Source organism: Cinclus cinclus, chromosome 1 (assembly GCF_963662255.1).
Source record: "Cinclus cinclus chromosome 1, bCinCin1.1, whole genome shotgun sequence".
Taxonomy (NCBI): domain Eukaryota; kingdom Metazoa; phylum Chordata; class Aves; order Passeriformes; family Cinclidae; genus Cinclus; species Cinclus cinclus.
The window spans coordinates 132142271-132169898 of record NC_085046.1 but is presented as its reverse complement, the minus strand read 5'-3'; the positions used below and the strand labels follow the sequence as shown (position 1 = coordinate 132169898).

Below are 27628 nucleotides of genomic sequence, written 5' to 3'. Positions count from 1 at the left end.
CCCACAGTGTTCCCGAGTACACTTTTCTGCAAGCTGTTAATGCCAGAAAAATAAATAAAATTTAAAAGTTACACCATTAGTATTTTCATTTAATTTTTGCCCTCAAAGTTTACAATAATCATGAAAATAAATCCTGAAAATTAATACTTTGATGAAATTATCACAAATAAGCAGTGCTGGAGGATGTTTTTAAAAGTCACTTAGTCCATTCTCTTGTTCCAGCACAGGAATATTTGCCAAACCTGCTCTTTAAGATTTTCACAGTTTCATACTAACAGAGTATGCAAGCATTTTAAGCTTTCTTTCTATTAAAAGATCTTCCCTGCCAAACTCAGTCCTCCCTAATGCAACTTAAGTGTACTCCTTTTCAGCTTCAACATGAGATGAACATGGAAAAGTGATAATTTCCTTCCACTTTTCAACAACGTTCTGTATAATTTAAAGACTTGTCCATCTCCTTCATTCCCTGGGACTTTCTCTTCAGAAGGCTAAATTAACTCATGTGTTTGATTCTTTCCTAACACATACCATGTTTTTCAGACACCTGATTATTCATTCCTATTACTCTCCACTGAATTACAACTGCTCCACATGATTTTTGAAGGGTATGCTATTCCAGGTGAGATCTTACCAAAGTGTGACAATTTCTTTCTGTCAAAGTGCTTCCTGGCTAGTGTCTGTACATTCCTGTATGACATTAATCTCTTTCAGGATACTGGCTACAGCTCAACTTACATACTATTAGGGCTCCCTGATTCTCTGCCAAAGAACATTTCCCTACACCATTTTTCTTTGTTCTATGACAACCACATAAACTACCCCTACAGAACATCACTTTGCATTTTTCCTTTTGAACAGTATCATAACATCACAACCCTAGCTTGGAGTTTTCAGGATAATTTTTTTAATATAATCCTGCCATTAGGTGTTAACAAAAGGCTGGGAGAAGTATATGTACTAATTTAGTGAGTATACAAATTAATTCTCAGTTATATAATAAAGACACTGAACAAAACTGGTTCCCAAAGAGGTCACCATTCAAAAAGATCCTTCCATAAAAACAGTAACCTTTTATCAATATTTTTGTTAACTATAATTCATCTGTTTACACTGCCCATATAGTATTTTCAGTTTCTTGAAAGCCATATGCTTCATATGTGCAACACTAGTGAACAGAACAAATTCTGCTGTGTTAAGGAAACTGGGAATACAAATACTGAGGTGTTGTGAACAAAATGTAATATTGCCAGTATCTAATAATAACCAAAAACTAATAACCAATAACCAAAATAAATTACTATTAATATGGTACAGTTTTATAAGCAGATAAGTGAGAATATCTGAAAAAGCTCAGAATAATACATTACTTTACAAAATATCAATTTTATGTCCTATTCTTCCATTTTAATTCATGAAGATTTTTCACTATGTGTTCTCAAAAAAGCATCACAGTTTCATGACCCACAAATATGAAGGTCCAGTCATATATATTTTAAAATAAACAAAATTTATTCTGCCTGGAAAGCAATCAAGAAGTTATATGCATGCTTTAGACCAGTTATGCATGAGCTGAAAAACAAACATTTCTTTTATTACATGAACTTACAAGGCATAAACCTCTAGAAGAAAGAAAAGAGCATCTTACTGGTTTAAAGTTTAAATAAAATCCAAAATACATTTTAGGAATTTGAAAGTTTATAATAACAAATACTTTCTAGTTTCTCTTTATGAAAGGAACATTTTCATCTCTATGCTTTAAGTTCTACTCTAAGACTGAACATCCTAGCTTTGCCAGCTTCTGTTAAAGTCTTCAGATAGCAAAAAAAAGTTCACGGATTAAATACTGGCTCCAAAGTCAAAATTTCCTTAGCTTTGACTGACCCAAGATTCCACCTTTTATCTGCTGAAGTTCAGAAACTTTACAGATATTCTAAAAACATGAAAAAAATAACATTGTATTTTCCTGGTCCTTAGGAAGCTCTTACAGCATATTACGTAGATTCATATAGCATTCTATGCATGACTCAAACCATGCATGTGCATAGACATGCTATAAATAATGCTACATGTCTTATCATTCCAGCTCCTCATGCACAGAAAACACATCACTTCACCAGAAGTGTCATTAAATGGAAAATTTGCCAGAAAAAGAAAAAAAAATAAAGACAGTAGTAGTAACTCCTTAAATTGTACTCTAATGCAATTACTTAAGTTACTGATAAGGAGAGTAAGACGTGATCTTCAGTTCTGCCTTTGCAAATGAGGGGTTGGAAAGCAAATCGTGCTTAGCTTGTAAAATGCCCTCAGCAGAATGTTTTAAATGGGCAATTATTTTAAATGTACTCTTCAGGATGTTCTAATGCTATACAGATATTACTTAATCTACAGAGAGCAGCTTACTTACGTCTGGGGCTCCTTTTCATTTTGCTGTTTTTGCTGTGGTTGAAGAACGTTATTTACCAGCTCAGTGATCCCACTAAAGGGAAACCACCTGTTTAAACAAGCAAATAATGTGACTGAATAACCAACAAAACCATACTAGTTCAAATGTTTTCTTATCCAACGTTAGTAGAAATACACAGGCGGAAGAGCTAGAGCCAATGGGAATGTTAGCTGCAGAACTAAGTCAGCCACTAAGGGTGTAAGGGAAGTAAAGTTTTACAATTCAACAGTTCACAAGCAGGCAGCAAGAACCTACATCCAGCTAATATGTGGATGGAGTAAGAAGCTACAGGCAGCTCTCTTACAAGCCAGTCAGGAAGCAGATGACAAACTACCTGCAGCCTATCAGGTATCAGTGAAAGCTAATACCATCAAAGGTGCAGAGAGCAGAACACGGCAAAGGTAGGAAAAGTCAAGCCTATTGCATCTATAAGATACTTTACTTACTGTGTCGGCTGTGGTTTTTGCTCTTCCTTGACCCTAAAAAGATAAGTTTGCACAACTGAGTGCAAGATGTTGAAAACAACTACCCTGAAGTACTAAAATCTGTATCAAATTGGAAGGAAGAAGTTCCTACTTTGAGTTAAAAATATTTAATATCTGTTGTACGTTTATATCAAGTTATTCTATGGGTTTATTTCCATTTAGTTTTAAAAATGGGAAATGCCAAGTACTGAAAACTTAAATATGTAACTAAAAATTAAATCAGTAATATTCTATACCTGACCTTCAAATTTTGGCACATAATGCCATGTTAAACCATTTCCAGCAATACACTCAGCTACAAATACAAAGGAAGGTGTTTTGATTATGTGAACTGCAATCTAGTTTGGTTTTTTTTATCCACAACCAAATTTCCTGTCATACTTCAAGGCAAATCTATAACATGTAATATGACATTTAAAATGCAATATACTAAACTAATAGATTAAAGGAAAATATGCATTATATTTATTAAGATACAGTGCTGTCAGGGCCTGAAAACTAAGGAAGGAAAGCTAAGGAATTTTACTTGAGTGAACTTTAGTATGACTTGCTTAAAGAAATAACTGGATAATACATACACAGTAGGTCTGTTTAATACTGGTTAATAGTTGTCCACTGTCTTAAGAGAAATATTCCATCCAAAATACATGCTTTAACTTAAGTGAGCAAGTTGATGTTCTATACCAAACCTGCACTGGTTTCAGCTGGGGTAGAGTTAATTTTCTTCACAGAGGCTGCTATGGGGCTGTGTTTTGGATTTGTGCTGAACACAGGGTTGATCACATAGAGATGTTTTTGTTATTGCTGAACAGGGCTTACACAGAGTCAAGGCCTTTGTTGCTTCTTGTTCTGCCACCCTGGTGAGGAATCTGGGGCTGCATTGGAGGAGACGCAACACCTGTCCTGAGATGAGACAGGTGACCCAAACTGACAAAAGGGATATTCCAGACCATGTGACATCATGCTCAGTAAATAAGGCTGGGGGAAGTAGGAGGAAGGGGGGAGGTGGGGGATGTTTGGAGTGATGAAGATCATCTTCCCAAGTAACTGTCACACCTGATGGGGCCCTGCTCTCCTGGAGACCGCTGAACACCTGCCTGGCCATGGGAAACAGTGAATTCATGCCTTGTTTTGCTTAGCCTCTGTGAATAGATTGTACTTTCCCTATTAAACTGTCATTATCTCAACCTACATGTTTTCTATCTTTTACTCTTCTGATTTTCTCCCTGATCCTACTGGTGAGGGAGTGAGTGAGCAGCTGTCTGGGTCTTAAGCTATTACAAAACCCAAGAACAGACATATACCCACAGGAATATTTACATCCTCTAATTGCAGGTCTTAGATTCCAAGTTAGGATTTACTTTCCCTATATGTTAAAAAACTCAGAAACAGTTCCTATATAGATATTCTGAATGTCTCCATTGAGAATATTCTCACCTAACTAAATAGGAAATACAGGCTCATAATTTTAAGTGGATGCTTGGTGTTGCACAGAAAACCAAAGCTCACTAAAGTACCTCTGTAACTCCTCCACCATATGATCTCACAGGAAATAACTCCATAAACAGGATTCAGTGACTTCATAAGATTTAAATAAATGGACAATGAGAAACACTAATATCTTTCCAAAACTGAGTACCAAAGGGAAAACTGAACATGCAACAGACACCAGAATGTCTTCTAGCATGGTTTTGCCTCTTCAGCACGCACAGAAATGTATATAAGTCACATTTCAGTACAAAAACAAAAATAAATAAACAAGCCCCACATAACCAAGCAGGTATATTAAACAAACAAAAAAGTAAAAATAAAAATGTCTCATGCCATTGAAATTGCACTCTACCATGCATCTTAGTCACATTATTATCTTTAATCAAGAAATCCACACTAGTTTTTCAAGGTAGAAGACTCAAAGCAGGAGAAATGGAAGGGATGGGAAATCAAAGCATGTCCATACTTTTCTCACTGGGTAGCTCAGGACACTTAATTTAAATCCCCATCATTATGAGACTTAAGGCTCCATGGTCAGCTGTGAGAGGGAAACTGTAATAATTCAGAGCTCCTAAACTGCCTGCACAGAACAGACACTGAAATGTGACCTCCCTGACAACTGGACATTGAAAACTGAATATATCATTAATCTATATGTTCCTTTCCATACATGATTTCCAAACATAAGTACTTGACCCTTAAGTTATTACTTAATTGTTAATTGTTCTATTGAACTAAATAGAGGAAACCCAAGCCCTTCACAATCACAAACATCTTTCCTTTGGATAGCGACTGTGGTCAATTTTTCACATGTGGAACTGAGATCAAATTAGTGTGCAATCCTAAGTGTGCAGTTTGAAATCTCTGGTGCATTTTTTTTGCAACAGGACCTAGTATATTTAAATTAGAGTGTATATATCTGGTGGCTTCAACTGCAGCTGCAAATCCTTGGTATTTTTGAAAATCTTGCAATCAATTTGTAGTTTTGCACCATTAAATAAAACGCATTGTCCATTATCATATATGTTGAAAACCTGCATTTCAAATTAATTTCTCAGCATTTTACAGGAACACTGTGTTCTAAGTCAGGATATGATACGACGCTACAATCCAAAATATCTTTTAGAAATTAATATTTTTGCCTCCTAGAATTCTGTCTCATTCACTATACACTTTCCAAAACTGCAGTTATGTGAGGACAAGATCTTCCATTATTATATAATAGTGACGCATTCCTTGAGCACTCTCCATACATCCTTCTGTCCCTGGATTAGGAAATCATCTTCCTTGACTTTATAACAAGCATAGAAGGCAAACTACAATTTGAAAAGAAATTATTTTTAAAAAAATCTATTGAATCAATAGATTATTCCATATGATTTTATATTAACATTAACCTTGTGGATCAACAGGCCTGAACCCTTTAGGTATACAGTCAGGTATTTATCTTTCAAGGTCAGAGAATGGATACAGATTCTGGATCTAAATCAGAAAACCACAGACTAATTTCTGCTACTTTTTTCCAAAAGACTTCATTCAGATGAAATTACAAGTTGTAGCAACTGACAGAAATAATTATATATTAGATGAAATGCACTGAATGTATTTTTAACTTTGATGTGGTTTTAATACCTTTTTCTAGACAGAAAAGGACTAAAGAGACTTCAGATAATTCAAACCCTATCTACACATACACATACTGTTGTATTTCCTTTAGTTACACGAGCTGCTTTGTGTCTTACTGGATTGTGTAAAGTATCTTTCTACCCTCCTTTCAGAAATCAGCAACAAACAATTGCTTAAAAAGTGTCTTGCCAGGTCAACAAACCCCCAAACTTCCATTTTCTCAACAGACCAACTGAAATATCCCAAGCAGTATAACTACATTCTACTCCTTCCAGGCTACCTGTCTTCATTTAACCTTCCTAAGTCTTTTCAATTCTATCCACTCAAAATTCTACCAAGAAGATTGCCAGCTCTCATTCTTCACTAGATCCCTGTTCACTAAAACCACCAACAGGCTGCAGATAACATGTCTGATCAACAATGACTGAGACAGGTGCAGAATACTAAGTATTTTACCACGTATTCTAAAGCATTAGAGGAGTTGAAAGTTTTGTCACAATTATTTTTTTCAAAGATCACAGCTCCATACACTACTCCACTTGAAAACAAGCCAGGATTTTTCTACTTGCCAAGAATAAAGAATTTTTACACCTTGCACTTAGTTATCAGAAACCTCTGCCCTTTGAAACACACACAGCACCGTTACTCTTGTGTTCATCTGCAAGCCTACACAGTGCAAGTGCCAGATCCCTTTGATCTTTTCCAGTAGCTAGAGTCATTAAGTTAAATCTCAAGTCTCAGAGAACAGTTTTTGATGTTAGATCTTCACCATGTACTAAAAATTTCCTCAAAGATTAAGGCTATTCCCACTGGCACAGGGAATGAATATGAGAACAGAACAGAGAGAAGAAAGAACAAGAAAAATGGAAGCAGGAGACTAATGAACACATCTATATAAAAATTATTACTGTCCCTTTAAACTCCTAACACTTTTCTATTTTTCAATCTACTGCCACCAGTAAAGGCTTCTCTCTAAAATCTACTGTGTCAAAACCATAAAACTTTTCCAAAAGGTGCTTTGGAGACAAGTAAACTACCAAGCAGTGTTACCAGAGCTCTCATCTCCATTTTCACATACTTGGATGTATAAGAAACAAACACAGGGGAAGAATTCATGGGCTTCAATCTGTGGAAATAATCCTTAAAACAGACTCTACACCTCCTAGATATCTGTACTAGTTATTCTCAAGTGAAGCTTGTGGAATCCAGAATTCAAATTCAGCGATCCTTGGCAGAGATAAACATTGTAGTATCTACCACTAACCCAGTAATTTTCTCAAGATTCACAACTTGCCATCCATGGACCTACAAGCACAAGGAGATCTAATCTGCAGGAGTAAACTGGGTGTACCTAATGTCCTAGAGACACTGAGCCAAACATGTAGCATAACACTCTATATCACTTTCATTTAAAAATCCTACAGGCCAGTAGTTTCAGTCTTTTGCTCAATAATAGTCTATGTTTACCTTATTTCCTAACCAACTCAATGGACTAGGAGAGACCAGGAAAGAAGTTTTTTCTAGCCATTTTGTTAAAATTGAGAAGATTGGAAAAGCAAGTCAATCTCTTGCTTAGAACTCATCCATGAAAAAATGTCTAAACACATTTTATTATTACTATTAATGCTGCAGTCTTGCTAGTATCAATTTAATGAAACAGCTGATGCTTCTAGAACAGTTATTTTTATTAACTATATTGCCTAGGAAATCCAGAAAGTGGGACACTTGCATGAAATTAAGTTTAGAGAATGTAGATCCCAATGGCAAAGCAGGACATATATATGTGCAGCAGTCTCCATAAATAACGCGTGTTACACTAAATTTGATTAAGAATCAACATAAAATTAAATATTAATGCACCAAAATATCTGGTTTTCCTAAGCAAATCATACAGGAAGGGAGAGGGACAGCCTCAGATCTATAAAAAGAATTGTCACATTTTTGCTTCTTCTGTAGATACCATACTGACGTTGACCTCCAGCTTTGTTCACAGTAAAGAAATAGAAATAGTTGAGAGAAGACAGCAGAAAATAATGTTGCCTCAAACATAGATTTATATTATATGCAATAAAAACCTATAAAGCTGCTATCTTCCAAATAAGAACAGCATGAATACTAACTACTTCATAAACACTTGTATTATAAGGTGAATTAAACTGAATCCTATTCTCAGGATTAGTATTTTTCTTTCTTTGCATTCCAGACCCCACTAACCCAGATGACAGCACAGGGACACAGCTTTCTCAAGAGTCAAGGTGCCATCTCTGAAGTGTTCTCTCTTCAATAACTGTCTACAATTATGAGCAGATTTGACATATTCCAAAATAACTTGATAATTAGCAAATGTCTTTTCAATGTACAACTAGAGAAAAGATTTTAATGAAGGTAAGTATCTAGCTTTCTCTGGAATTTATATAGTCCAATTGTCAGTATATGAACATCATAATCTCCAAAAGTATTTACCATTGGCAACATTTCTTAATTTAGAACAACTTCCTCCCCTGAAACTTAGGCCCTTGGCACTGAAAATAAAATAGATTTAAAGAAACAATGATAAAATTCTATCCTCCCTTCCCCTCTTGCTTCCCTGTGCCTTCCATGATTTCTTTCCAAAAAATTACATTCAGTGCATAACTATAGCCAAACCACTGTGGGGATACCCATTCCCTCGTATTAATTGTGCTGATAAAGAGGGAATATCATCAGCTCCAGTGACATTCAGAGGTGTCCACCACCCTGTCTTAGAACGCAAGGTCCATTAATGAATTTCCCTAGATTGCTGTGGACTCTCTTTTCCTAAATCTTTGTAACAGCATTTCAATTATATGCCCTGTACCAAGTGGATAGCAAAAAAGGATTAGTTACTGTGACTGCAGTGACTACACTCACACACTGGAACTCAAGATACAACACAAGCACAGTACATAAGTTTGACTGCATTTACTCCTGACAAAACAGTGGGGTTAACACAGACATATAGTCAAATGCAACCACCTATTTTCTTGAGAAGGCACCTCCACAGATTAATTAAGTTAAATTATATAAGTATGTTTAACTCCAAGAAAGGAGGTCAAACATAAATCCATGCCCAATACATTACCATAAAATATTGTATATTAACTGAATTGATTCTTTGCATTGATTATCCTATGGATGCTATAAGAACATACACATAATAACATGCAGTTTAACTATTTTGCACAAACTTGAAGTTTTTAATTTATATTACTGTTCCAAGTGTTTTAGTAATTTAGAGAGTATAGGTGGCTTAAATTGAGAACAATCACATTTTGGACAACAATGTAATGTCTTTCAAAAAGAATATTTTCCTGAAGATATATGCGGGTGGTTTTACTGTATTTTTTTTCTGATTGTAGGAAAAGTACCAGTAGTTTCCAGAAAAGCACTTTGACAATCAGTAGCTGAGAGATACTCCTTTGATATTAGTGAACAAGCAGGTGGAAAAGTTGGGTACTTGGGCTAGAAACAGTATCTGGTACACAGAACAAATTTAAAACCAACCTAAATCCAAGCTTAAGACGCTAAACATTCCCTGAAGTCCAAATTCAATTTACCTCAAAGACATACAACAAACAACAAGAAGGTATCATACATAGAGACAATCACAGATATATACATGCTCCTGTATTATAGTCTCATCTGAATGAGCTCCAGATGAACATCATCCATAAACATAACGAGTTCTGTGAGATAAAGCCTACCGTGATATTTAGATGTTAATTAGAAATGGGATGGTTTAATCTAAGGTTCCAGACAAACAAGTCGCTAAGTGAAGTTTTGATGCTGATATTGTTATAAAATATCTACTAAAATGTGGTTCACTGTGACCAAAAAAGTGCTCAACAGCATTGTAATTTAACTCTAAAATTGAAGAAACTGACAGTGTGCTTTGTTTATTTCAGAATCAACAAAATAAATCAGATTCTGCTTATCTTAGGGTATGAACTCTTCAGGGAAGAAATGTTTCCTATTGTTCATTTCTGGGACAGGAGATTCAGACACAGTGTTCTACAAATGAAAGCTCCCTTGCTTCTCACATGTCCTAACTCAGCCAGAGTCCTTCCCTGCTAGTTGCCATGGTGCTCAGAGTAAAATGACAAAAATCAGTATCAAACTCACCAATGAGCACACAAGAAATTTATTATAGTACAACTATAATAATAAATACCACACTGAACAATAGCCATTGTGTTATATACAGTTATACTGTATGTATATACAGTATATACATGTACTGTGTATAACACATATGTTACATGCAGTTCCAATAATTATTTCATAGATCAATGCTCTCTTTTGGAGGCAATACAAAATTGCAAGCAGAAGGCCTAGACCAGGGAGGTGATATTGAAAGGCCTAAGTTAAAAAATGTTTGTCCAAACCTACCACATAGTTTAAAATGGACTACTGCAGCTTTTTCCTATACTTAGTGAAGAAAATAGTATTTTGGTCATCACAAAGTAAGTGGGAATTTCTAAGACAGAATTGGTAAGCCCTCAGCATTATAATTTGTTGCCCTGTGGAACAGACCAGCTGCTACCCATGTATGTATTATGTGTCTGCTGAGAGAATGAGTCACGTACAAAAACTATAAAATAATAGAAAGTCTTGGATCTTGGACAACACAAAGTTGTCAAAGAGGGGCAACAAGTAGAAAACAGTATAAACAATCTTAACAAAGGAATTATATTATGTGAAGTTGTGTCTTTCAATTCTAAAACTCCAGAATTTTTTTCAGATTGGCACGTTACTAATATTTTTTTTAATTAGGAGTTTCACAGCCTTGCTTTTTTCCTGGGTAAAGCATCCAGTATTGGTCAGTTGTTCATCTCTAGCATCATATACAATAGCTGCAAGATCAGACCAGCTAACTTGCAACACATAAAACCAAAAAGAAGACTGTATTAGAAATGCAGGAAGAACAAAACAGATCAAATTAATGCATGTGAAGGATGTTACAGTCAGCAGATCAAAAGAGCACACAAGTATAAGGAATCCTTGAACCATAGTAAATATTTCTTTAAAAGTAGTTTACCTGTTCAGCTTCTATCAGCTCATTTAAAGAGCAGCTAATGTTGCATAATTCTTCACTGTAATGAATTTCCAAATCCATTTCAAGGACATGAGATACAAGTAAATACCTCCTTGAACCCAATCAGTTTGTTCTGGCAGTAGACCCCTTTTAAAATTAAAAAATAAATTTAAAAAAAAAGGGCAATGCTTCTACAAATAACTTTTAATTCCTTCAAAAAGTTCAACTGTGAGACTTCTAATTTCTTCAAAAAGTTCAACTGTGAGAAGACAGTCACCTGTCCCGCTGCATATTTGGTCACACCAGTAACTTCCTCACACAATGTGAAAAGCCCTGACTTCTCTCTGATCTCAGTGCTCATATTTTATACAGACTGAAACACCTCACATTGTTCACAGCCTGACACTTGTTCACAGCCTCTCTATAAGCAGCAACTGCCTTCACTCAGGATGTTATAGCTGATTGAGCCTTCAGCACATGCATATTTCAATTCATTGGGGGGAAATAATTTTATTGGATATTTTCTCCAGTTAATAAGTGTTACTCTCCTAAATCCCACAGATACGTGGGTATTTCAGGCAGATGATTTACAGACAGTAAAAAATCTGAGACACCAGACATCAAATTTAAAAAAAAAAACATTGGACTTTGCTCTAATTTTCCAGTCAGGAATAGAGACAAAATTGTCCAATTGTCACATAATATTTGTTATTAGATGCAATTTTCTGTAATTATATATACCTCATAACAAGTCTTGGGTGAGATTTGCATTAAAAAATGTTGAACTTACAGATATTTCTAGAACCTAAACTCTAGCAAAGATTAATTTTTGACAGCTAGCATTCATTTGACTGTATCTATTTTCAAAAAGTCAGGTTCCGCCACAGAAGTGCTAGAATAGCACTTAGATCTGCCAATGTAATCATATGTATTTTGTGCAAAGAGAAAAAAAATGTTTTACATTATTGCCTATATGATGTGTGAAATGTTGCAATAGCTGTATTACAGTGAGCCATACTTCACTTCTGGAAATAAGGATGACTGTAACAAGATAATTGAATTGTATAGTCTTGTTCATGACCAAAATGCTAACAATTCTCACTATTAAAGTAATAACAGACGCATAAATACATCCAAATGTAACAACGTGTACAACACTACTCAAACTTTAGTAAATCTATAATCTCCAAACACAGTTTTGCCACAGTGAATTTCAGTAATGGATAATCAGATACTAAATAAGGTTTTGTCCTACAATAGTTTTTCTTAGAAAGCATTCCAAAAAAGGCTTAAAATATTTAAGTGAAAGTTTTAATCATAAGGATCACAACTCCCCTTAATGCAATTTTTATTAATTCTGTATTGGAAAGATGAGACTTTTTTTTTTTTTTACTTATGCTTCAAAATGTTTCGCAGTTAACTGGAATTCTCACAGAATTCATAAAAGGAAGCAGAAAGCCTAACTTTAAAGTTGGTAGAAAAGGCAGGATATGAAAATCAAACACACTATGACCTTTTCAGAACATTAGCTGAATTCTAATGTAAGTTTCATTTTAGAACAAAGCATTAAAAAATAAGTTTCTTCTAAGGGTTTTGAGTTGCTTTTGGGTTGGACTTTTACTTTTTCAACAGTAGATGGCATTCCAAGCACCTCCTGCATAAAGTGCTTTCATAGAAGTTTGTTCTGTCACCAGCTGCTAGTGAAATATGCAACCCTCAGCTCAGCTGCTAGCAGGTGAATTTTAAAAAAAATTCATTTTAACACTGTAATTAATTTTTAATGCACTGGTAATTACTTCAGACTTGACATGTTATTTTGCCTGTTAAATAGCAATTTTTTAACATTATTATCTCTAAGACATCCAACAGGTGAAAATCATATACACAGAGCTTAAAAACTGAACAGCAGACAGTAAGTTAATACTTCTCAGACTGTGACATTTAATTGTTCAGGCAATCCTAGAGAAGCATTCTTGCAAAGGATACAAGAAATAACACATACCATTAATTTGTTCCTGCTCTCTTCACACCCAGCCTTACAAAGAGCCCCTTTTTTGGAGCAGACTTGTGTCCTGCACCCCCTCCACACATGAAGCTCTGGATCACTACTGCATAATAAACAGGGTGTTGGCAGGACAAGTGCTTCAGCTGTAAGGCTGGATTACTAAATGGCTTGAAAATTCGAGTTCCCTACCAAAAAAGAAACACAATGTAACTTCTGGTAAAAAAACCAAAAATATGAGGTTCTAAGATTTAAACAGGAAGTATTAAAAAAAAAAAAAGGCATACAAATTTAATGACAATACTTTCATTTAATACTTTCAAATAGTCTCTTTATCAAGAAATCCTTCATTTTTTCTGACTTGGTGTTGCTGTTCCCATAAACCTCTAGAGTTAAGAATTTTACAATTATCAAATATATTTTATTTAATATCTTATGAGGGACTCATACCTATATTATTACCTTATTCTATTATATATTCTATACAATATATAGAATATATTATACATTATCTGTAGTGCTGATGATGGTATTATGATGATCATATCGTTATATTATGATGCTATTATACTATTATTAAGACCTCTCTTATGAGAATAAAACATAAAATACTGGGGTATTTCCTGAGAATAAAAGTATAAATGGGAATACTTGTAAATAACATTGACTTCACAATTCACATTTTCTACAGAATTTATAGTTCATATCTGGAAGTTACAGGAAATTACTGTGATATAATCCTATCTATCTATCTGTGATGTAATGTCTCTGACCACATGAGGTATCTGAGGTAAATACAATACCCAGTTTACATGCTACTGAGAGAAAGCACAAGTGGTTTTTAAAAACAGATGTTGTCTGGTGCTTCATTTGATGCACAGAAAAGTTAGTCATAAATAGATTATTACCATAAACTGTCTGCATGACTAGTTATAGTAACAGTTTACAACAGTGGAAATGTTATTTTCCATTGGTTTTATATGCCTGAAACAATGTCCCACTAAGAAAGAAAATATCCCAGTACTTTTTTTCTGGAATGGTTTGCTACTTCTGTCTACATTTCTCCTTTTATCAGTACTCTGCTGGGGTTTGCCTGCTACTTACACCTTTATTTTAAAGTGAACCAAATTTAGATTAGACTATTGGACTATTAATTAGACTATTTTTCTAATTTTTTTTCATGAAGCTTTGTTTATGCTGTTGTCATGTATTCTTTGCATGAGTAAGACTCTTAGTTTGAAGAGTTTATTTAAATTGATCACTTTTGTGCACATTTCTCTTTCTTATGTTGTACAGATGTATTTACAATGAGCAAGCAAAGTGATTCTCGAGCTGCATCATAGATGCCAACTAAACTGGGGGCTTGTGCTTGTTTTAGTGAGCAAGCTTTGGGCTCAAGAGATGAACATAATCCAACCCTATGAGCACAGCCAGTTTTGAAACTACTGACAATTTTGCATACGTTCAACTCTCTCTGCACTTTAAACATCTAACTTTTAAGGTTTTAATATCTATTCAGAATACCACCCATCTGTTTTAAAAAAAAAAAAACTACTTTAGCAAATGCCTTCTAAACAGAAAACACCTCATCTGGTCTAATTAATAAAAGAAATTTTAAAAAAAAAGCTCCTACAGAACAAATTAACTAATTCTTAACAATCTAAACTATAAGGGCTTCTGATCAAACTGTCTTGGCTGAGATTGCCCACAGTTTTAAAAGCTAAAACTGTATTAACCATTAAACTATATTTATAATTTTGATTAATTTGCATTAGGTCCTGCCATGTATGATTCTCTGTAGTGGCCAGTGACTGAATCTGAGACATTTCCAGATTGAGGGACCTGGGGATTTACTCAGCCTATGAAAATCTTTCTACTTTGAATACACTGGGTTTGACATTCCAGAGTACAATGCAGGTTGATGAATCAGGCTGCTCTAAATTTCAAGGCTGTAGTGACATTATAAATCCATTTTTGCTTTGGGTTTTCATTTCTTTCAGTGTCTTTTTATAGTTTATTCAAAAAATTGGTTTAATAACCTCTGAAAAAGCTCCTTAAATTTCACTTCTGCCTGCATCATAGAATTAAGAATGAAATGAGAATCTGATCTGTGGAGCTTTTCCCATTTCTCGGTGAAAACAAAACTATTCTCTAAATAGGCTCCAGGAGAGATCTCTGGATTCCAAAAATACAAGATCACAATCAAATAAAAATTGTACTACTATTTAGTAAATTCTGTGTTTAAATAAACTTCTTTAACTGTGTTTCATGGGGCAACTACTCAGACATTATTATAACCATTCCTCTGAGCAAACTGTCTAACCTCTGAGATCGTACATAAATTACAGTTTAAATCAAAAGAATTTGTTGGGACATTTCTTTTCCTTCTTACTCTGGTTCAAAAAGTATATCCCAGTGGTTCTTGAAAGTAGTACATATATTTATATAAATGTTGAAATTCTCTCCCAGAACAACAAAAAAAGTTTGATTTCGTGATCATTTTTAACATGGGGATTCTGAAATTGAATACAGTATCCCTGAAACTGTAACAATCTTACAGTTTCCTGTCTCACTTTACTTTTTTCTACATTTTTTTACTAAGATTAACTTTCCTAGTCAGGCTACAAAAAAAATCTTCCAACAAGCAGACACAAACTAAAGTGCTGGTAACCTCCAAACCTTTTCACCAAAACTAGTGCAAATTTTAAGTGTACAATTAAACATCATACACTACTTAAGAATGCAGTATTCTCTCAACAGTTAGCATTTGGATGTTGACCCGACACCTGCACTTCCTGAAAGGATGCAATGTCATTTGCATGACACTATAAAGTAGAATCTGAAGCTCTCCTCCATTGTTTTCTGTTTCCTGGGAATAAATTTAGGAGCTGATTAAGAATTCAGAACCCTCTCCCTGACATACATCTTACCTGAAATGCTCATTACGCCTTTGTAAGAATGGTCAGTTTGGCATTGGCTAATAGGTTAAAGACATTTGTAGCAGGGGGACAGCTGGGATAGAAAAAATAAACCTCAGATCTCAAATTCCTCCTTTAGCAAAACTGCACCTGTACGAGAGGCATTAACAGAATGCTACCTGTAGAAATATTTACTCTGTGAGCATCATTATTCTAAAACATATGTTATTCAAACTCTTACCTGAACAGAAATTCCAAATGTTTAATAATGGAATGCTGCATAGCAGCTTTGAATGATCATTTAACTCCTAAGTCTTTATTGTAATGCAGACACTCATTGTTCTCATTCCTAGCTAATTATAAGCATTCATTCATGTCTGTTTGCAATCAGAGTACATTTAAAATGACTGGAACTGCCATTCATAAAGACGCTAAATATAAATGAAAATTAGCAAACACAAAATGACATCAAAACCAGCTCAGAAAATAGTCCAGTGCTTTAAAGTGTAGCACATGCTCAACATTCTTGAAAGTTAACAGACTCTGCAGAGCTACACCACCAGTATCAATTTGGGAGTAGGAAACTAAATTTTGTGAATTCAGTATTTTCTTATACCTATACTAGTAGTATAAATGATAAGTAAAGGCAATCTACAGAAAACAAGTTTAAGTGTTTCTCAAATTCACAAATCAGTGAATTTCTATGTTGCTGTTTTGTAACAAAATTACTCACCCCTTTCTTCTGAGGAAAGAGGTGCATGCATGTTTGTTTAAAGAGACAGTGAGGAGAAACAAATGCATTTCTTAGATGAAAAAGCCACCCAAAAATCAACAGAAGGAGTAGACTTTTCGAAACTGCAGAAATCAATGATGGAAGGAGGAGATCACTGTGTTTCAGGACAGTTACTCATTAGTGATCGTCTACCCCAAGCAATGTCCAATACAGGAAGCTGCGTGAGAGGCAAATGAGAAAACAGTACATTAAACAGCTGAATTTCTAATAAAACTTAGACCTTCTATTTTCCATCTCCTCTGAATCTCCCCAACTGCAAGTGAAGCTCAATACTTCTGGTCCCATCATCTACTTGGGGCATGAAATACAGCAGCCTTTCATTTCTTTGAAAACGCTTCTTTGAAATCTCCCCTAAGTCTTCTGTCCTAAAGCTTATCTAAAGTGTCTACCCTCTACTCACAGCGTGTTTTCTAAAGATCTCACCTTGACTACTGTCAACTTACCCACTGCTATTTTGAGCTGCAATTTTGAAAACCAGACTCAGTCTAGCTGGGCATTTAGTGCTCTTTATTGCCTGACAATTTTGTAGGACATTTTAATGTTTATGCAACCTATGATAGCAAGTATCCTTTCCATAACCACATGTGCAATTAAAGTCCATTTTCAGCATAAGAGGCAGTTTACAGCCTAGATACTGCACTTGGGTTTAGATACATAGTCCATAGCTAACTTTAATTTCAATGTATGATTACATGTAAGCACAGTACTTACTGAATCATGTCCTTGTTGAATATCATTCAGTAATTTTAGACCATATCTCTATTTTTTCAACGTCATTTATAACTTTTCTAGCATGCTTTTAAGTGTACTCTATTCCATCATTCTCAACATTAATAGATGTGCTTGACAACTTCAGCAAAGTTTCATCTAGTAAATCTTTGTTTAGACAGAATATCATCCATATATAGGAAGTAAAACTTCCTGGTTCATTACTCACAGGCAAACACAACTATTATTCAGTAGTTCTCTGTATCACCTGCCCTGGATTACTAAGGAATATATTTTTCAAGATGATATTAAAGCCTTCCTCAAGATATGTTATCTATTATCACCTCTCTGTCTACAGAAGCAGGTATCTGTTGCAGAATTAAATCAGATTTTTCTGGCATGATTTGTTCTTGATAAATCCACCCTGACTACTATTCGTTTATTGTTTTATCTTCTAGATACTCCCAAGAACTTTGCTGAGTTCTTGCCCTGGTTTTCTTGGAATTTCAGTAGGCTGATTCACTGCTAATCCTCTGGCTCTTCTTCCACTCACATGACCCCAATTTTCTAAAGGGGGATTCTGTTCTTGCTGTTTTCTAGTCTTATATAAGAGCACATCCAGAAAAGAGATACCATCAGATTTTCTGAACTCTTAAAATAGATTACAATAAAATCCATAAGACCACAATAACCTGTAATTTTGTTATTTCTTTGTGATTTATAACTAAATTTAAAGTCACAATTTAAGAGACAATCTTAGCATCTCAATCAAAATACTAATTCAGCAAATAGAAAACTACTTTCTAAAGCCCTGTCTATTCAGACCCCTTTATCTGAATAAAAACATTAATAAGAAGCATGATCTTGACCTTCTAGAATAAAACAAAGCATAGAATATCTGCAACCACTTCTGAAATTTTTCTCATTCCCATTCCTGAAAAAAGGCAATGGTCCTGGGTAGGTACTAAATGCTCTCTGAAATCATTAACCACTGAACAAAATTTAAAACTGATTAATGCTTTTGGGTAACACTGTCTTGGAAAGCACAATGGTTTCGTGTTACATTTGATCCCTACTCAACGACTACATGAGCAGGCACATGTATCATAACCCTGGGAGTCCTGTCTGTGACACTGCTGGCCTGTATCAAACATCCCAGATGTTCTTTAACTTATCTGGTGTACTCCCTCAAAATCTCAGTATTCTTAGTAATAGCTGAAGTCTTCCTTGAAAAAATAGCCCTGATGGAGAATAGAAAATGCAGAGATAGAGATGTGCTTGTCACAGGTGCAGCAACAGCACATCTTGAAACTGATAGTCTCCATTTTTTATATAGTTTATAATACACTTTTTCCCTTTAAAAAGAGACGCTGACTCTAAGAAAGACAAAGGCAGCTAAGCTGAATCCCAAAATTCATGAGCAGTGAACACAATTCAAAAATTTAGTTAAACCCTCCTTTCCAAACCATGTCGAGCAAAACAGGGGTGAAAAGTGACAAATAATATTAGAGTTCAGCAAAGATGGGCAAGAGGGACATGAGATTTGGGAAAATGTGAGACCTGAGTTCAGTATTTTTTAACCTTATTGGAAAAGTGATAAAAGCATTGTTTTGATTTCAATGTTATCAATTTTTATGTTCTCAGGAGACAAAGGCACTTTAACAGGCATTTTGACTGAAGTTGGTTCATTTTCTCTTTGGCACTGCAGCCCCCTGATGATTCGAGGCACGCACACATTAGTTTGCAGCCAGGCCCATTAGGACTGAACCAAGCTGTCATCTTGATTCAGAAAAAACAGCTATGGATGAGAAGATAATGCAGGTTGTCTGCATGGTGAATACAAGCACCAGCTGGCCTGGAAGCCTGGGCTTGTATTCTAACATATAGAACAGAATAGGATTGATACAAACTGAAATATCTACTCTCAAGGAAGAGACATTTAGAAGGAAGAGGGGGAAGAGATTAGAACAAAAATGCAAATTTTGAAAGTTAAAGTTTTGTAAATATTGAAACATTTTACTCATGATAGTAGTGAAACTTAAGTCAATAGTGGCTGTATTTCAAAATATGTTCTATCTCAGTCTCACATTCTTGAGCTTGATGCAATTGATCAAAGAGATTGATTACATATGGGATGCAACCAGATCTTAATGGTCTCTCACCTGACTTTAAAAATCTACTTAACCACTCTTCCATTCTCTTACTATGAACTCAGAAAATTTCCTGTGTGATTTGAAATATGCAGCCTTTCTCAAGTGATCACACCCTCTCATAAGTCAGATGTTACCATCTATGTCCTAATGACAAATTCACAGCCATCTAACTGAAAAGTGAGATATATTTGAAATGAACTTTATGTGAGTACTTTTCACAGCTACTTTTAACATTTTGAGGATAAAAAACCATGCACTGAAAATAAAATCAAGGTTGCACACTATGCATGAGGTATATTTTATGTAAATACAATACCACCACAAAATTTAAATCTATTTCAAATGTATACAACACAGATATTTTTAAATTACAATAAATAACATTATGTAAAGTTATTTGGGGGTTTATGTGTTCATTTTGCTCATAAACTATCAAATCTCTGTATTTTGCATAGCTAGAACTAGAGAGTCCATTTTTAGTTTGCTTAAAATTGTTTCAACATCTGACATCTGTAATACAAACAATGCCCTCACCAAATAAATGCAATATTATCTCACTGACTGTATTGATTAAAAACAGTAGTACTGCATAAAAGAAAGGGCTACATTTAATAAGACTAAAAAAATACAAAATCACTGAACTTCTGAAGGCGAAATTACCAAATTCTTCCAACTTATGAGAAAATGGACCTTTTTACTTTCTGGAGACCTTACTGGAGTGGCTTATATTGCAGCTCAAAGAAGAAACCATACCTGGTTAGCATAATACTTAGATAATGAAAGTATGGAAGTAACCTGATTTCTGCAAAGAATATAAGCACTCTAGACTGAGATATAAAAAGCACTATAAAATTACTACCTAATTAATTACAAAATGTTTCTCACTGCTAATACAATACTGCAGAATAACTGATTTGCAAAATGTTCTCAGAACAGAAAGCAGTGCTAGAAGTACTGTGAATCTTCCACAGTTCTCAGAAGGAAATAACAAGCTCTTTTGATTTCAATAAAAAGACATTCTATAAATAAAATGTATTTATATCTTTGCAAATAAGCAGAAGAGTTGCACTGATCATGGCTTTAGAAATCTTGCCTAATTTTTCTAAGATGCTTCAAAGCCCAGCTTAGCATCTGGATGTGCTGATTTTTATCACTTTTATAGTGATAACAGGGGTTCACTACTTAAACAAGATCTCCTCAGGAATGAAGAACAGCTGGTGCAAGCTGAACAAAAAGTGAACGGGCACATGAGACCACTTCCTGTATATCTGTTTTCTTGGACATATATAGCCTGAAATTGTTAAATCAGTCTAATATTTCAGAATTCTCTTAGAATTCCTCCTGACAATGGCTTACCATACAGCACTTACAGCAGGCTTTTTTCCTTTCCTAGTTTGCTAGGAGATTCAATTTCATGTTTAAGGGTGCCAGTATTTATCAGCTGCCATTATAATTACCTACCTCACCACAGTAATCCAAAATTCATCAGCAAGAAGCCATCTGCCATTTTCATACTCCCATTAACATCTTTCTACCATAAGTACTGCAGCCTACTTTTCTACTCTCTGATTTTTAACAAGAGAGCATCAAGTGGGACATTTCAATTCTTACATTCAAAATACTCAGCATCTTGTATCCCACAAGTCCAAGATAAAGATCATGGTCAGCAATTTCCCTCCTCAGACATAATAATGGTTTTACTCTACATGAACGCAGACAGAACTTTCCTAAAACAATCACACACTCCAAACCATCCTGTCTTTTGTTGTAGGTGCAAAGTGCATTGATCTCACCTCTTATAATATGAACACAAAGAAATATACATATTTTTAAAAACCCTCCATGTTATAACAAACCCCACTAACTGCATATGAAATTCCTCCCCCTGGGAGAGAACGGGAGAGAACAAACCAAATATAACAGACGTTAGTCATATCATTTAATGCATGACTGAAAAACTAAAGATATATGTTGATGAGTACAACATAAGAACCACTGCAGAACAGAATGGGATTAGCACTTCAGTATCTATTGTTAAAATGAGGAAACAGTATAAACTAAAAACAAAGCCAAATCTCTTTTTCACATTTAATTAAATTGAAAACTACAGAATGACCAACAATGGCATGTCAGAACTTCTAATTTGCTATAAAGCCTGTCAAAACCCCAGAAGCCTATAATTCAAAATTAACATTAAATCAGCCACAGATGACCACACCAAAACACTGTGGTCAAACTTACTGACATTAATAATACCCTTTTTGTTATATCTTTTGTTGTTCCTGTGTATGGTTTGAGGATGTAAATGTGTAGACTTCATCATAACCATTATCTAAATTAGTTAGAACTACAAGTGAATGTCAAAATTCCTATAATCATTGTATCATTAATTACAGATATTACAGCAGGTCAAAAAAAAAGCAATTTGTTCTGTGCATCACTAACAGTAGCTATGAAAAATCTATAATTAAAAAATATTAAAAGCTATGTCTAAAAACCTGTATAATAATTATATCTATTGGCAGTTACTTAAAAACCTCAGAGCTCAAAATGAATACCCATAAAGAGACTACATAAATTTTAAATGTTTTTTAAAATGATTAAGAACATTTTTAAATGTTAGCCATTTTTCTAAATACTAGTTAAATTTAACGTAATTATTGAAGCAGGTGGTCAACTAGAAATTTAAAAAAATATGTGTGATGTCAAACATACCTGTGGAATAGCCACTGTAGTCTTTCCTGTTATGAAACTTCAAGTAGACAGGAAATGTAAGCTATTTTCTACAAAATGGAGCAGAACAGCAGCATCTGTCATGGCACTCTTATAATTAATGCATTTTATCTAAAAATGTCACCTCCATAATAGCTCTATAAAAATACATTTGGTTGGAATGTCAATGACTACTTAAAATTTATATAGCTCTTTAAATATAAATCAATTGTGAATACTGCAAGTCCTTTCTAAAACAAACAAAACAAATTCATTATCATTCATTCCCCAGGAAAGAAGGGCAAATTCCCTATAATCATTCCTGAAAGAAATTCTATCCCAGGATTCCTAGTCTTGTATACAATTGATAGCTTAGAGCTTTTAAGCACTCAGAGAAAAAAAATCTTATTGCTAGAACTTTAGACTTTCCAGGTTTCTCACTTAAAATAACAGCATTATTTTATACATGCCTGATATGTTTTACTCCATCAGGGACATACCCATGTGCTGTGGCCATAATATACACATATCAGGCAAGCAAATACCCAAGTCTTACACAAGGCAAGGCTAAATCAACCTTCAAGAAACAGAATTAGCATTCCAACAATTTCTCTGGATAATGATATAACATGGAGGCCATAGGCAACTCCTTTCTTCCACTTTTATGTTAAAGACCATAGATACAGTAAAAGACTGCAAATATTTAGGAACATCTGACTTCACACAAGTGTCTGGACAGACAAGGACTAATAGCAAGATTTAGCAGCTACTGTGCTGCACTCTTATGAGGCCTATAAAGTACCCCAAAACTAAAAAACTAAAGAAAACTAAAAATCATGCATTAAGTACAACTAAGGAAGTTAAGTATCCTCAAAGCATAATGCAGACACCCAAAAATCCGAGAAATGAGCTTTACAGATCTAGCCAACAGAAAGATAAGAACACTATTCTCAATTTCAGCCTTTTGCATGAATTTGGGTACCTGACTGAAACCTCTGTACACGTATGAAATTTCAAATTATGTGCAATAGTACCACAGATTATCTTTTCACAGACCATTCTTGTGAAAGTCAATATTTAACCGAACAAATTAATTTTTTATAGATATGGTACTGATCCTTTGGCTAACAGCATGTCTGGCCAGAAATAAAAGTAATGGGATAGAAATCCAGATGGTTTCACAGTCTCAGATGAAGTCTGTACTTGTAGAATTACAGACCCTGCTTTCCTGTCAGCCTCTGCATAATGTCATAGGTTCAACACATGGGAGAATGAACACTATAAGACATTCATGGAAGGTTATGGGACATATCCTACTGGATGCCATTTACAAGCACAGGAGAATGCAAACTTGTTTGAATTAACCAGTTGCCACCTCTGACAAAGTGACTGGCCGTGTGAAGAGATGTAAAGCCTCGTGACCTGGTCTCCCATAGCATCCTGCAAGACAAACTGGAGACACACGGACACATGTTCCCCCAGGATCATTTGCTGTCTGGGCTTGTATTCGCATCACCTTCTTTCATTCCCTTATTAAAATACCTCCTATGACAGACTCAAAACAGTAAGTTTTTTTATTAGGTGAGCCTGCTGTATGTCTGATAATGCTCAGACAGAGTCTAGGAGCCTCTCTGAAACTGTTTTTTGGTTATGACAAGCTGAATCTCCCATTTCTTCCTGTTAAGACATTTGTGCACATGCTAAGGCCCAAACTTAGACATGCAAGGAGCTCTAGGGCAAATACCTGGTTGCATGGTGATAGGTAGGCATAGGTCAGAAGATAAATTTCTTAGACATCCTGATCTTGCATATATTCCTAAGCCTGAGTAACCTTAGCAATTTTGGAGATTATTCACTTTACTCAAGTTAAGTCTGGCTGTTCAAGGCAAAGCAGCACATTCATTGTTCATTGCTAGTATCAGTGTTGCTTTCATTCTATTTCAAACAGAAATGGTTCATTCCACAAACAAGTATCAGCTACACTTCTTAAATTTTATTCTGTCATAATTAATTTCTCCATTTCCAAGTATTATTGCACTCCACTAAACCAAATATTTGAAGGAGGATTCAAAGAAGCTTCTAGAAAAATAAGATTTGCCATTTGTCTAAATGATAGGTAAGTACTATTGTAAAAAAAGTTAATTGTGCTTTTCATTTAAGTACATACAATCCAAAAGAAAGAGCTAAAGTATCCCATTAGCTTTGTCATCTGAAAAGCTGAAACAGCAAAATCTATGCATGTTCCATTTTTCTGATTGTTAGAACTTATTACAAAAGGTACTAGCCATAAAAAAATAAAGAGGGTAACGAATATTTGTACTGAAATGTGCAAACAGTTCCTGAAACTGTTCTCACCTAAAGCAAAACACTTCTAACAAATTAGTATATCCTGCAACCTAACAGGTGGGTTCTAACAGATGCCACTGATCCTTCTTTGTTTAATACAGAGCAAGTTATCACTATGTGACAAAGTGAACATAACATTCCTAGAATCATTTAGGTTGGAAAAGACCTTAAGATCATCCAGTACAATCATTATCCTAACACTGTCAAGTCCACCACTAAACAACATTTCTACCACTTTCTTCACAAAGGATTCACCATAACTAGCAACAAGTAGACAGGTTATTTCCATTTTTAATTTTATTTTCAAAACATACTGTACAAAAGGGATACAATCATCATCTTGATGTCATGGATGTCAAACAGGCATTTCATCTTTGACTGTTGATAGAATTTTGCACTAGTTATCTAAGATGTTTCAAAGAGTTGATATATAAAAGCCATCTTCCTTTTCAATAGGAAACAAGAGACTTAGCGTTTCAACAGTTGTCGCACTATGAAAAGTCACTCAAACCTAAGGATTAAAATAAGCAGGCAAATGAAACACAGTCAGGAGATTTGAATAAATTTTTAAGGATTGTTTCATGACTTTTCCAATTAACCAAATATGTTTAAAATAGGGACTTATACTAACACACATTTGGAAGACAAGAGATCCTGTGATGTGTATTGATAAAAGCATGAGTACTGGCTTTTTCCAGTATTTCTTTCTAGTTTTTCGTTGAAAGGACACAAATTCTGCTAGTACTCAAACCACCAAGCTGAATATCAAAAAATAAGGTGAAGGTACAGAAGACTAGCTATATATTTTTAACTATCTCTCATAGTCAAAGTTTTTATCACAGGCTACTACAAAAATTCTACAATCTGTTGTACAGAAGTTAGACCATATGGTCATAATGACGCCTCTTTAGGAGGAGCTTCTCATAGCTGTAAAATCCATGACTGAACATTCTATGTCAGGATGCATGCTGAATTAAGTTTACAACAGCTTGAAACTTTTCAAGTAGAACTGACTAGTGACAAATTTTGTATTTCTTTCTGAAGAGGAAGCCTAAGATATCGCATAAAAAAATCTTAACTATGTCCAAAAATAACTATTGTTTCAATAGTGATTTTTTTTTTAAATAAAGCACAAAAATTTCAATTCTCTCCTGCAACAGCAAGTCATTCTTAATTTTCATGATGATTTATGCCATACAGAGATACAGATCCTTCGCTATGAATACAGAATTGTACTTTGAAATAATGACACTGATATGCAGAATATTTAGAAGTTATCCTAAATAAATTAAATCAGTACAACTATTTCCCTCTGAATTTTGGTTGAATTAACTTATTTCTATCAAATGTTTTTATTTCCACTAAAATGTATTTATTTTTGCTTTCTGATTTTTCACTTTAAAAAAAAATTGAAATCAAAAAAATTGAGCCCCAACTTGATTAAATAATAATTACACTACATATAATTAATGTATACATTCTTTTGTTCTTCTTTTACATTAACTGGTACAAAAATAAAAAGAAGAAATTATAAAGGATTAAAAAGGTCTGCTTACACAAGTGCAAGCATGCAGTTCTCTGTCTTGACTAGAGGGTTTATGTGACAACTGATAAAATAACTGCAGAGTAAAAAACCACCAAAAAATTTCTAGGTGTAAGAGCAGTGTACTTCAGACAAGATTTGAAGACCTGAATTTCAATTCATAATAACCACTTAGGTTATTGCATTGGAACTGTGCTTCTTGAAGTCTCAGCTGTTCTGTCACTGTGCTTCATTCCTAATCAACTTAAGACATGAAATTGCTGAACAAGAAGGAATCCTACTATTGCAATAAATCATAAGTCTTGCATGTTGAATTATTCTAAGGACTCTCGAAATTTCAATTGTCTTAGAACCATTAATATTGACAGGAAAAGACACAATAGGCAGAAAAATCAAGTTAGCAACCGAAAAAAACCTCTTACTTCAAATATACTCCTATCACTAAAGGATATGTTAATGATGCACGGTAAACTAAACAGAAGATCAGAAACAGCAAGATCAGAAACAGCCTTAAATGATGGGAAAATATCAGCTGAAGAATGGGCTATGTTGCACTATGTCTTTAGTCATCATTTGCCAGAAGGACAATTTGCATCCCTTCATCTCCTGCAACCTACTAACCAAAGCATCAGTAACAAGCATTCACTGGACTAATCCTAAGAAATATCCCAGCCAGTCCAAAACTTTCATAAATACCTCAAATAGCTATTCACAGATCACAGAAAAAAACTCTGATGAAAGACATACAACCTGTCTATCTCTTTGCCTTTTACCTCCTCTTTCATTTCACCTCCCATTGGCACCAGATCCAAAGGCTCCTCCAGAGCCCCAGAGTCATGACTGGAGCACCCCCATGAGCAAGAGCTGAGTACAACAGCAAGCACCAGATACTCCAGACCAACACCTCATGCTCTGCCCTTCTGCTAAATTATTTGCTAAACCCATTTATCCCCTCAAAACTGACTGAATGTCACTCCTCTATTGCAGCTCAGCTAGTCTATTACTATTCCTACTATTATTATTATTATTATTATTATTATTATTATTATTATTATTAACCTGAGGTCTGACAGCCTCCTGAGTGTTAAATGTTGTATGAAGTATAAGACAGCATGACCCCTCCTACACCAAACCACAAGTTTAAATCACTAAACAGAAAAAAAAAAAAAAAAAAAAGACAGGGGAAAGTAATCCAATATTCAGTAATTTAGTAATACCATATACAGACGTGGTGGGTAACCACCATCAGGTCAGAAACACACCTTGCTAACTCAAGAACAAGCAGAAAAATTATTGGCTTCACAATTCTATTTGAGAAAATCTACACAATTTAATAAACGAAGAAGTGAAATGGA

At 34.7% G+C, this 27628-nt stretch overlaps 1 protein-coding gene across 26 annotated transcripts in view; it reads right to left on the bottom strand.

Moving 5' to 3' along the window:
• RIMS2 (regulating synaptic membrane exocytosis 2) overlaps positions 1-27628 on the bottom strand; it is a 449594-nt gene that overhangs the window by 386030 nt on the left and 35936 nt on the right. For 8 of the 26 annotated variants that reach the window (XM_062490879.1, XM_062490968.1, XM_062490936.1 and 5 more), the window contains exons 2-3: positions 2890-2922; positions 2405-2491 (exon numbers count right to left, since the gene is read on the bottom strand). The exons of the other annotated variants lie outside the window; for them this stretch is intronic. In XM_062490879.1, coding sequence (XP_062346863.1) covers positions 2405-2491; positions 2890-2922 — 120 coding nt within the window. The remainder of the gene's footprint in view (positions 1-2404; positions 2492-2889; positions 2923-27628) is intronic. 26 annotated transcript variants of the gene reach the window in all.